General features: G+C 40.6%; 1 protein-coding gene across 4 annotated transcripts in view; it reads left to right on the forward strand.

The window, feature by feature from the left end:
* The window catches only part of b4galnt1a (beta-1,4-N-acetyl-galactosaminyl transferase 1a), a 77,891-nt gene that overhangs the window by 30,502 nt on the left and 34,156 nt on the right, over positions 1–13,233 (forward strand). For 2 of the 4 annotated variants that reach the window (XM_058763085.1, XM_058763087.1), the window contains 2 exons: positions 12,221–12,401; positions 13,135–13,227. In XM_058763085.1, the coding sequence (XP_058619068.1) occupies positions 12,221–12,401; positions 13,135–13,227 (274 nt within the window). The remainder of the gene's footprint in view (positions 1–12,220; positions 12,402–13,134; positions 13,228–13,233) is intronic. The other 2 variants (XM_058763088.1, XM_058763086.1) reach the window with 2 other exon arrangements.

A 13,233-nucleotide genomic window follows, 5' to 3' on the forward strand; every position in this document is an offset into this window, starting at 1 on the left:
AAACCCAAATCTCTAATTCTGTAATGGATTAACCTTCATACTGTCTCCCAGGGACAACAAGATACAAATTTTGGAAGTCTTCAGTTATAAGCACGTGTAATATTTTTATTCATCTATTAATTTTTTATAATAATGTTGCCACTATTTTTCAATTAATTTTTTATTCTTTATTTTATAACCTTTTATTATATCTGATGCATGTACACTTTCTATATGCTTTTTCTTTATTTTATGATCACATAGTATTCATAAAATCTTTAATAATGATTTTTATTTATTCATTTCTTAATTATCTCTCGTCTCTATCGTTTTATTTAGTGCGCACTTATTATTTTTAATGTTCTTTATTACTTCCTCACTTAATATCTCTTCTCCACAGCGCTGTTCTGAGAAATTTTTTCTCTCCCTCTTGCTTTTTTCTCACACAGACACCCAACATAGGATCTTGTTACACATCCGGATTCAATCTTTGTTGACCCTATTTCCCTAGCAACATGCATGAGTGTGACAAGAGCTGCGGCCGTTCTCCATTTAGAAAAAGGCACACTTCTCTCCCCAAACCCAATCGGAACTTATGTGTTTTCTCTTCACTCTCAGTCTTTCACACACACATGCATTCGGACACGGACACAGTTTCAAACATTCTCCAAAACAAAACAACAAAACAAAGCTTTTTTCTCTCGAGTTACCACCTGCTCCAAAATACTGGTTCTGTTACTGTAACCTCTCCTTAATCTCTCTTCGCAGTAAAAGAACAAGATTCTGTCAGGAATTTTAACCTACCCAAGCTGACCCCTGTGACCTTACAATTTTTTTTGTCTTTTTTAATTTAATCAGGGCGGTATCGTAGGTCTTGCGCGCTCTCTATACTATATCTGCTTCACATCTATCTCCGTCTCTTCAGGCCCAGCCCAAATAAACACAGACCATTGCTAGCAATGTTTTTTTTTTGCCTGCATCATCTCAGTTCAGTTTAAGTTACTCATCAAAGCCTCAAACAATAAACCAGATAATGCATGCAGTTATTTTTCTGGAATAAAAACTCCTCTTTTTTATGTTCTCATCTTTAAATTTAGTATTTTGGAAGAGCAAAATTTAAGTGACCTTACCACCAAGACCAGATTTAGCAAACAACACAATCTTATATAAGCAAAAATGCTTACCTGATTAAAAAAGGTGGCCACCTTCACGTGTTGTTTGAAATCTGCTCCAAGCGGTAGTACACTTTGTGGCTCTTTTCCAGATCCTGTTCGTGACGCCAAATGAAGTGTCGCGCCCCGCAGTTCGAAGAATGAAACAAAGACTTTGAGTTTTGATGCCAGAAAAATTAGATTTTATTCGGCCGAAATAAAACCGAAGCTCTCTCTTCAGAAAAGCTTCTCGACTGTTCTTTGTCTCTGGTTTATATACAAGCCATTTAAGGCGGATTCTAAGGTTAAGTCATATGCATACATTTCACTTGTGTATGTAATTCTATCTGTCCCAGAGGAGAAGAGACCCTCTAGAATTTGTTATGGGGGAGAAAGCCCCCTCCTCATTTCTTCCATATGTGCTTTGCCACGTACACACTTTGACACAAAGGCCTTGCTTTGCCACGTACACATTTTGACACCAAGGCCTTCAGAATATATTGGAAGATTCAACAGATACCTTATAGGCAAAATTCACCTTAATTATGTCTGAGTAATTCTGATTAATATCAATAAAAATCCTCTACATTACATCCATAACTCTCGTTCTATTTCGTTCTTACTGACCTCCAGAGGCAGTGTTTCACACTGGATGACTTATAACCACAAGGTCACGAGGAGGTCCTGTTTACCTCTAAAAAGTTGAGGGTCCCAACAGAACAGCTGTTTCAAAAGTATCCGATGCAGCCACATTAATCCTGTAGTATTGGGAAAATGTGTTTGTAGATGACCATGTAGCTGCCGCACAGATGTCGCTTAGGGGGACACCTTTTAATGCCGCCCAAGACGTTGAGATGCTTCTTGTTGCATGACATCTCACTCCCGATGGGAATGGACATCCACTAGACTTGTAAGCATGGGTGATAGCCTCAACTACGCAGTGCGACAATCTTTGCTTTGAGAGGGGCTGACCTCTTTTCGGCCCCCCAAAACGAAAAAGTTGGTCTGATTGCCGAAAATCTTTTGTGGCCCTGAGGTAGCCACGGAGAGCCCTTACTGGACACAAAAGTCTGCATTCACTTCCTCCTTGTGTATCCAACCTTGGAGGATTAAATACTGCCAGCTCAATAGCCTGATTTCTAAACATGGCAGAAAGCCTCTTGGGGAGAAATGCTGGGTTTGGCCACAACATCACTACTGAATCATCAGCATTCCAGCGCATGCAGGTTGTGTTAACTAATAATGCATGTAACTTCTTCAAGTCACTATGCTCCAGAGGTTCGAACGGAGGTAATGTAAGAGACTTCAAGACCAGGCTCAGGTCCCATGAGGGTACCCGAATGGACTGAGGGGGGCGCAGTCGCTGTGCACCTCTAAGAAATTGAGTAACCAAGGCATGAGATCCCAATGGCTGACCATCTATTTGTACATGATGTGCTGAAATTGCAGCCACATAGACTCTTAAAGTAAAAGCTGCCCGATCCTCTTCCAGCAAAGATTGCAAAAAACATAACACCAAGGGGACAGGACATACCTCTGGGGACACTCTTTGCTCCCTACACCAATCAGAGAAGAACTTCCACCTATACGCATAAGCACTCCTGATGGAAGGCGCTCTAGAGTTCATTATAGTTTTCTGTACACCTGTTTACAGACTCCCAAAAGTGGTTCTGGCCCTTCAGAGGCCAAACACAGAGCTGTAGGCGTTCTGGATTTGGGTGCCAAATCTGACCTCCCAACTGGTGGAGGCGATCCCTCCTCCTGGGAAGGCTCCAGGCCTCCCCTTCTAAGAGCCTGTACATCACTGGAAACCAGGGTCTCCCTGGCCAGTTTGGTGCTACTAGCAGTAGCCTGTGGTGTCCCTGAAGGACTCTGTGAACAGTTGCTAAGATCAATGGTATAGGGGGAAAGGCATACAGTAACTGACCTGGCCAGTCGTGGGCTAGAGCATCCTGCCCCTGAGGACTGGATTCTTCTGCTAGTGAAAACCAGAGGGGGCACTGGGTCAATTCTGCCGAGGCAAAGAGGTCCACTTCCACTCTGCCAAACCGCTGCCATATCATCTCCACTACCTCTGGGTTGAGTCTCCACTCCCCCGACGGAGGTCTGTGGCGTGACAAGAAATTTGCCACCACATTTGTCACTCCTGGGATGTGCATTGCCCTGATACTCGCCAACCGAGGGAAGGCCCAGGCCAACAGCTCCTGGGATACTTGAAGAGACTGGCTGGATTTTGTGCCCCCTTGATGGTTGATGTGATAAATCACTTATGTATTGTCTGACCTGACAAGAACATGCCTGCCTTCCAAATTCAGCGCAAAGTGCTTCAGTGCCAGTAGCACTACTTGTAGTTACAGGGTATTTATATTCTCCCCTTTTTGCCACAAATCCCATTGCCCTCTGACCGCTCTGTGTTGCCAGACTGCGCCCCAGCCGGTAAAAGAAGCATCGGTCTGGACTACCTCCCGCCGAGAGGGAATCCTGCCCAGAGCAACCCCTTTGGTCAGATATGACCTCCTCCTCCATGGTTTTAGTGTGAGAAGGCCTTGCTGTGTAATTCTGATCAACCTGTTCCTGTGCCCACTGGGATTCAGATGAAAACTGTTCACCCATCTCTGGAAGGGACGAAGCGAAAGGAGGCCCAACGGTATGACCGCAGTTGCTGTTGCCAGCATACCCATGAGTCTGAGGAAATACCTGAGTGGTAGCCTGGCCTGCGTTTGAAACTGCTGGAAGAGCAGCAGAATACTGTCCACCCGCTGTTCTGATGGCGAAACTATCATCAATTGTGAGTCCAGGATAACACCTATGACCTTCACCGGCTTAGTTGGGGTTAGCTGACTCGAGCTGAAATTCACAGCCAGGCTCATCCGGGCAATATGGGAGAGCAGCTGTGTGATTTCCACCACTGCTTGCTTCGGAGAGTTTTACATGGTGGTGGTGGTGTTGGTAGCGATTCACCCAAGAGTCCCTCCACCATAGCTATCCTTGAAGTCTTCCTCTCCCAAGACATAACTCTGCAGTTCATGCAGGCATCCTCTGTGAGGCCTTGTTTCAGGTGTTCCAAGCCTAAACCGGAAGGTCAACAGTCATGCCCGTCATCCTTTTGCCGAGTGGCCATGCACAATGTGCAGGCATGAGATACTTTTTCCATGTTAGCCCAGCCTAAACGAGCAAAAACACTCTGACCGACTCCAGATATATATAATATTATACACACACAGCGTGAATAGCAATGTGTGTGTATATATTTATCCTTTATTATGGACACTATAATATACGTGTCACGTACCCAGTAGTATCAACTATTAGCCGCTAGATACACATGGATACCGCGCGTAACAGAGCGCACCCACTCTTAATGCGGTCTCGTACAGCTGTGAGATACTACAATACTATCCGGCAGAGCCACCGAGTGAAAACACTCTATCTAGCTACCAAACAATGAAGGGGAACGAAAACGAACCCTGAGCATAAACGTAACAACTCACCACACTGTATCCTATAAATTCAACTGAATCCGATGCAGCCTCTGGAGGACACGCAGTCGCGAAACACCAACATCCGATTTGTTGCGAAGCTGAAAAACGGATTGCAAATGTCTTCCTTTAATACATGCATGCGAGAAGATTATAGGGACAGTCTGCAGGAAGTCACGGGGTTAAATAGGGCAGGACCCTGAGTCATCCTGGTCACGAGGGACTTTGTTTGTATTAGACTTGACCTGTGCATCTGCGATGAGATATCATTCAGTGTAAAGCCCTGCCGCGGACTGGGACAAAAAATCGGCCCTGGCACACCACATACATATATATTAGAGATGCGTGGATGAGCTCAAACGTCACCCGAATCCGCTGCTTCAAATAAATTATCCGCCCGCCACCCACCCGCATTTTTCTCTGATATAAATGACCGACCCGACCCGCACCGGAAATGTAAAAACTCACATTTAACGAACAAAAAGTGCTCCAAACGTTTTTATAAATTAACTTTATAAAAAACGAAACGAAATATAATCACTTTACCATTACATACATACGGAACAAAACGTCGTCGGAGCCGTAAGAGGTAAACGTAACAGGCTAATACAATGATAATAGGCTGCTTTTAAATCAATATTTAATTAAAAAACAAAAGTTCTTCTTTGGCCAGATTATAGTCTACACTTTCTTAATAGCATAAACACACGCTTTTCTCCATTCAAACTTTATCTGGAATGCCACTGTATCTGTCCATAGGCGTAAATCCCGGGGGGGACGGGGGGGACAGGACCCCCCCTATCTGAGGCTTGTCCCCCCTAAAAATATCATTACAAGTGACTCTGTGTATTGAAAATAATATAATGGACATATACTTAAAATAATTGTGTGATTAGTAAAACAAAATAAATGCAAAAAAACGTTTTAAATTCAGAAATGTTTTGATTCCCCCCTCCCTTTCCTCACAGTGGTTTGGTCCACTGCCTGCTTTTCTTCTTTACCGATACACACACACGAGTCCGGTGAGAGAGAGCAAGTTAGTTATGTGTAAGTAGGCTGTCAAGGCTATTTTATTCTCTTTAAACATCGAGTGAAATGATTCTTTATCTTTAATACAGATGATGCTGGATCATTAATAAATTAGTCATGACAAAAAAATTATGACATCCGATGTATTTTCTATGAGCGATTATAAGTTTGACAAGCTTAATACCGTAGCTTGTCACCCACTACAACTAACATGGCGATAAGCCTGTGTGTGAACTGATATTAGGCTAATATTGTAGACCTATGTGTTGGGTTTGGTTCACTATGATGTTAAGTGGCAGATCAGTGGGTTTAATGCAGTTTAATTAATGCGAAAGAGACGAAACCTAAAATACTATGGATGACGCAAAATAATAATTATAATATGACCGCGTGGTGAACCATAAACTCATTTAAACACGGTCTCCATGCTGTGTACACATATCTATCCTTGCAAGTACAATTTTGGCTGTATTATTTGTGTCCCCTTCAAAAATTGCTCTTGAGAAATTTTACGTTTATTGTCCCCCCCTACTGTCAGATGAAATTTACGCCCCTGTCTGTCACTGCAACTCACTGCAACTTCCCGAACAGGCGAACACACACAAGAATAAAATCTGCGTGTCTGTCTGCCTGATGAAAAAATTAATTTAAAACACGTTCATATTTTAGAGAATATTTGCATCACTGATGATTTCTCTCATCCACCCGCGACCCACCCGCAATTAATTAGAATGTATTTTTTATGACATGACCCACCCGACCCGCGGATTACCCGCGGGCCCCGCGGATACAACCGCCATCCGCGCATCACTAATATATATACTTTTGAATGGTAGTGTGTGTATATATATACAGTGAGGAAAATAAGTATTTGAACACCCTGCTATTTTGCAAGTTCTCCCACTTAGAAATCATGGAGGGGTCTGAAATTGTCATCGTAGGTGCATGTCCACTGTGAGAGACATAATCTAAAAAAAAAAAAATCCAGAAATCACAATGTATGATTTTTTAACTATTTATTTGTATGATACAGCTGCAAATAAGTATTTGAACACCTGAGAAAATCAATGTTAATATTTGGTACAGTAGCCTTTGTTTGCAATTACAGAGGTCAAACGTTTCCTGTAGTTTTTCACCAGGTTTGCACACACTGCAGGAGGGATTTTGGCCCACTCTTCCACACAGATCTTCTCTAGATCAGTCAGGTTTCTGGCCTGTCGCTGAGAAACACGGAGTTTGAGCTCCTCCAAAGATTCTCTATTGGGTTTAGGTCTGGAGACTGGCTAGGCCACGCCAGAACCTTGATATGCTTCTTACAGAGCCACTTCTTGGTTATCCTGGCTGTGTGCTTCGGGTCATTGTCATGTTGGAAGACCCAGCCTCGACCCATCTTCAATGCTCTAACTGAGGGAAGGAGGTTGTTCCCCAAAATCTCGCAATACATGGCCCCGGTCATCCTCTCCTTAATACAGTGCAGTCGCCCTGTCCCATGTGCAGAAAAACACCCCAAAGCATGATGCTACCACCCCATGCTTCACAGTAGGGATGGTGTTCTTGGGATGGTACTCATCATTCTTCTTCCTCCAAACACGTTTAGTGGAATTATGACCAAAAAGTTCTATTTTGGTCTCATCTGACCACATGACTTTCTCCCATGACACCTCTGGATCATCCAAATGGTCATTGGCAAACTTAAGTCGGGCCTGGACATGTGCTGGTTTAAGCAGGGGAACCTTCCGTGCCATGCATGATTTCAAACCATGACGTCTTAGTGTATTACCAACAGTAACCTTGGAAACGGTGGTCCCAGCTCTTTTCAGGTCATTGACCAGCTCCTCCAGTGTAGTTCTGGGCTGATTTCTCACCTTTCTTAGGATCATTGAGACCCCACGAGGTGAGATCTTGCATGGAGCCCCAGTCCGAGGGAGATTGACAGTCATGTTTAGCTTCTTCCATTTTCTAATGATTGCTCCAACAGTGGACCTTTTTTCACCAAGCTGTTTGGCAGTTTCCCCGTAGCCCTTTCCAGCCTTGTGGAGGTGTACAATTTTGTCTCTAGTGTCTTTGGACAGCTCTTTGGTCTTGGCCATGTTATTAGTTGGATTCTTACTGATTGTATGGGGTGGACAGGTGTCTTTATGCAGCTAACAACCTCAAACAGGTGCATCTAATTTAGGATAATAAATGGAGTGGAGGTGGACATTTTAAAGGCAGACTAACAGGTCTTTGAGGGTCAGAATTCTAGCTGATAGACATGTGTTCAAATACTTATTTGCAGCTGTATCATACAAATAAATAGTTAAAAAATCATACATTGTGATTTCTGGATTTTTTTAGATTATGTCTCTCACAGTGGACATGCACCTCGATGACAATTTCAGACCCCTCCATGATTTCTAAGTGGGAGAACTTGCAAAATAGCAGGGTGTTCAAATACTTATTTTCCTCACTGTATATATATATATATATACACACATATATACACACTACCATTCAAAAGTTTTTGAAAAGTAATATTTTTAATGTATTTTTTTAAAGAAGTCTCTTCTGCTCACCAAGCCTGCATTTATTTGATCCAAAATACAGCAAAAACAGTAATATTGTGAAATATTTTTACTATTTTAAATAACTGTTTTCTATTTGAATATATTTTAAAATGTAATTTATTCCTGTGATCAAAGCTGAATTTTCAGCATCATTACTCCAGTCACATGATTGTTCAGAAATCATTCAAATATTCTGATTTGCTGCTCAAAATACATTTATTATTATTATTATTATTATGTTGAAAACAGCTGAGTAGAATTTTTTTCAGGTTTCTTTGATGAATAGAAAGTTCAGAAGAACAGCATTTATCTGAAATAGAAATCTTTTGTAACATTATAAATGTCTTTATCATCATATTTGATCAATTTAAAGCATCCTTGCTAAATAAAAGTATTAATTTCCATGATTTATTTCCCACAAAAACAAAACAAAAATTATACTGACTCCAATCTTTTGAATGGTGTATTGTATAATGTTACAAAAGCTTTTTTATTTCAGATAAACGCTGATCTGTGGATCTGTCTATTCATCAAAGAATCCAGAGGGGAAAAAGTACTCTACTGTTTTAAATATTGATAATAATAATAATAATAATAATAAATATTTCTCGAGCAGCAAATCAGCATATTAGAATGATTTCTGAAGGATCATGTGACACTGAAGACTGGAGTAATGATGCTGAAAATACAGCTGCGCATCACAGAAATAAATTACAGTTTTTAAAAATATTTCACAATATTACTGCTTTTGCTGTATTTTGGATCAAATAAATGCAGGCTTGGTGAGCAGAAGAGACTTCTTTAAAAAAAAAAACATTCAACATTAAAAAAAAAAAACATTCAAACATTCAAAATCTTACTGTTCAATAACTTTTGACTGGTAGTGTAGATATGTATCATTGCATCGAGTTGTTTTGGATAATAAAAAAACGTCAGGTTTGACAATATTGTGTCTTTTCGAATTTAAATCTAGATTTATTCGCATTGGCCCATGGAAATCTCTATGAACACACTTGACATGACTTGGCCAAAAAATCGCGGGGGACGAATTTACGTTTTATTAAAAAGTGTTTGCGTATTTTGCACTAATGGCGCGCACACAGGATAGATGCCTGCCTCCGTTGCGAGTCCCTGATCAAACACTTTACCGATTCAACTGCTCTCCTCTCCTCCTCCTGCCTGGCTCTTTACGCCGCATCACTCCGTCTATAGCGCATTGTGATTAGGTGGTTTACGCTGTCAATACAGGAGACAAACCAATGGGCCACTGGCTGCTCGTAGTCCCTGCGTGATGGTCCTTGGCAAAAAAAAAATATATATATATTCTGTCGGCCCCTTCAATGTGTCGGCCCACCGGGATAATGCCCTGTATGCCCGATTACCAGTCCAGCTGTCCAGCCCTGGCGGTCAGTAAGAACGAAATAGAACGGTGGTGCGTTGAACACCCTGTTCTGATGACGCAAGAGTTGCAACTATGGCAGCTGAGAAGGCCATTATTTGTGTTCTTTTTGAAGAATTTTCGGAGCCTGATCAAATTAATACTGCAAAATACGCTCGATGTTAAAGTCACTGCCCTTGCCATTCAGAATAAAAGAGAACATCCCAATCAAGTGAAGGGATTTGTGGAAACTGTGGTTCCTAATAACAGAGTGGGGGAACTATGACGTCACTTTGTATGTGGATCAGCTGTTAGCATGAAACTGGTTCCCTCGACAAAAAGCCAATAGGATTTTTCCATAGGCTTTTGGATTATCGCAAAAAAATAAGCTCTGTGTTCAATCATAGTTCATGAAACTTGCACGTTTTGTCCATCAAGATAATCTTCACAAAATAATATAACTTTGATGAATTTTGGAGCCTAAATACAAGCGCCAGAACTTAAAAGCTAAACTTAGGCTATAAACGAACTACAGCACCACGGTCGCTCACCTTCAATGTCACCACCATCACGCTCCCGACAACTTTTTCAAACTTATTGTGCGTTCACGCCATATCGTAATAACCATAATTATGAGATACCAACTTGTAAAAAGCGTTCACCTCCTCGTAGAACTCGTAATTACAATTTGTGAACTGGGAGCTTTCTGAAAGCTACGGATTGTACCACGTGACCTCTGCACCTCGGCGGAACCAGAGAAAAATGCCGGCGCTTTCAAAGAAAGCTATTACTGCTCTAAAAACGAGGAATATATATATATATATATATATATCAGAGGTGGGTAACGAGTTACATATTCGTTACATTTACTTGAGTACATTTTTTGGGTAACTAAAACTTTTAGAGTATATATTTTAAAATGGGTAGCCTACTTTTACTCTTACTCAAGTACATTTTTAGTGAAAAAACGGTACTTTTACTTCGTTACTGTGGGCGACGCTCTCCTTACTTTATTTAGCAATACAAGTTAAAAATCCTTCCGTTTATTCCAAACGCGCCGTCTACTTTTTTTCTGGGCAATGAGCGATGTCCATTCGTGAATGATTCATTCTTTTGAGTCAATTCTGTTCGAAGGCTTGATCAAACCAGTTGGCAGACCAGTGAATCAGTTCACGAATCAGTTTGAATGATTCGTTCAGTTCCCTGCCGCACGCGCTGAGTCGCCTGAAGCGGTTCTCACTCAGAGTTGTAACATCAAGAGCCTTGAAGACGTGGCTTTGGATCTACAGTCAGTTGAAAGCAAATCTGCAAAGGCTATGGTTTGCTAGCTATGAAGATCTTTATTAGATGAACACCGCGTGTGCTGTCGGTTCACACAAACACCTCTGCTAAAATCTCAGAAAAAGTAGTCTGGGGTTTCATGACCCTTTAGCAACAGTTATTAATAATACAGGCTGTGATTCAGAGGAGTAAGCTGGTCCAAAGAAACTGGGCACTGACCCATCTTTCAAGGACAACCGTTTTACGAATCTCGCGTTGAACTCACGGAGATTGGAGAAGAAAACAGCAAAAGTTTGGGTTTATACGTATGTGGTATCATAATAAAGATTAATTTTAACCACTCATTCTTCACAGCCTCATACTTTGGTATTGAAAATAAACCAAGTTTACTTTCACAGCACAGGGCACAGCGTCTTGTTGAAATATTATATACACAAACCAGCTACAGCGTTCAAGTTTTCGTGGGATGTCCACACAGAACGTAGGTAGACATTATGCAAATGTGGTAACGTGACGTGTGAGCTTCACGGAAACGGGATTCGAATTTTAAACGACTGCTTTTAATGGTTTTTTAAGAGTCAACTCTTTCTTTTGAAAGACAATAAGCTTATTTATGATGCACTTTCAGCTTTAACTATGCATTCACGCACAGCTGCGTTACACACTGCATGAAAGGTCATTTTCGTACATAGGGGCTTTTTAAAAGGGTCTTGCATGCAGGGCCGGCGCTAACTTGGAGAAAGGTGTTGGCAATTCTATGGCTATCAGGGGCCCCTTACGATTTCAGCCAAGCCCCTTTCTCCTTTCTTCTTTCTTCCTTCCTGGAACATGGTCTCAACCGGGGCCCCCGGCCCCCAGCTACAGCTCTGCTTGCATATCTTGTGCATGATCATCATAACATCATTGCTGCCATGCGCCATAAGATGCATAATAATTGGCATGAATAAATATGAATGAAAGTGAATAATGGTTTACATTTTACATCTGTTCTCACATAAAACTACCATATGGCTAGCTGAAATATAGTACACAATTTGTTTGGACTACTTTGGTGGTGGTTTTATAGTGTTTTTTTATGAATCTTGATAGCCTATGGCCACTATGAGCTGTTGTATAGAATAGAGGCATTTTGAGATTTGTAAAGAATTATTCTTAATTATTTTTGTGTTCTGCAGAATAAAATAACAGCATACAGGTTTGAAATGAGCAAATCTTGACATCATTTTTATTTTGGAGTGAGCTATCCCTTTAATAGGAATATGATTCAAAGAAAGCTTCCTCACCAAGGGATTGACAGACTATAATTTTTATCCAAGAACAAGGATTTTCTGCTTTAAAACTACAAAGTCATACTGTTTAATACAATATCACTTGCAGGTAGATCTGATTGCTACAATGGGAACATTCAATACAGCAGCGCTGGTAGATGAAGTGCAAGTCAAAGGGGAAGGAGAGATGCAAATTAGTTTTGTAAGCAGATCACTGGCTTCCCTGAACAGACAACTAGAGTTTGTTACCTACACAAACACACGGTTCCATCCCAACACAGCAGACATAGGTGAGACCCCAGAACACAATTTGTTAGGGTATATTTCACTCCATTGGTTTAGTAAAGACTTCGGTTTTTCTTATTTAATTAGATTAGACACATTAAGCAGAAACAAAACTCAATTTATTTATTTTTTTTAGCAAAAATCACTTTTACAGCTATTTTCTTTAATGTGACAACTCAAAATCAGCAATTAGGTATAATGAAAGCAGATGTTTGAGTTATGCAAACAACAGCAATGTATTATCTCATTCACTTGAGTAAACAATGGGTTTGCCATCAGAAATATGTTCTCTACCCCATCTACAATTACAACAAACTGCCTCACTGAGCAAACAGCTTCAGAATTACCTTTTGTGATGTACAGTAGCACTGCATAATGGTTTGTTGAAGTCAAATATTCATTATCTGGCCAGCATATATTCTCTGTCATCTCATATTGCAGGTTCCCATAATGATGTTGTAATGACACAGATAATATAGCCATCCACAGGGATTTATAGAGCTGAATAATTATATGATTAAACTATCCAAAGCACATAATGATTAAGGCAAGGTCATCAGGACATTAAAAAAAATGGACTTTAAAATGCTTAAAAGAAAAACTGTGAAAACTTTCTAGATTCTGAAAGGTATTCATTTAGATTTTGTTTATGCTGTAATACATGCTTATCTCTATATTCAGCAGTCTATTTTCTGCCTAGTTTTAAATTATATAACACTGTTCCTTTGTGTATGGCAGTACAATTTAAAGCAGGTGTATTCCAGGCCTCCTTTACTGTTAAGATCAGACATCCACCAATGCCTAAATTCTATAATCCTGGACCCAAAAATGGTAAAA

This window comes from Onychostoma macrolepis, chromosome 23 (assembly GCF_012432095.1).
Source record: "Onychostoma macrolepis isolate SWU-2019 chromosome 23, ASM1243209v1, whole genome shotgun sequence".
Taxonomy (NCBI): Eukaryota; Metazoa; Chordata; class Actinopteri; order Cypriniformes; family Cyprinidae; genus Onychostoma; species Onychostoma macrolepis.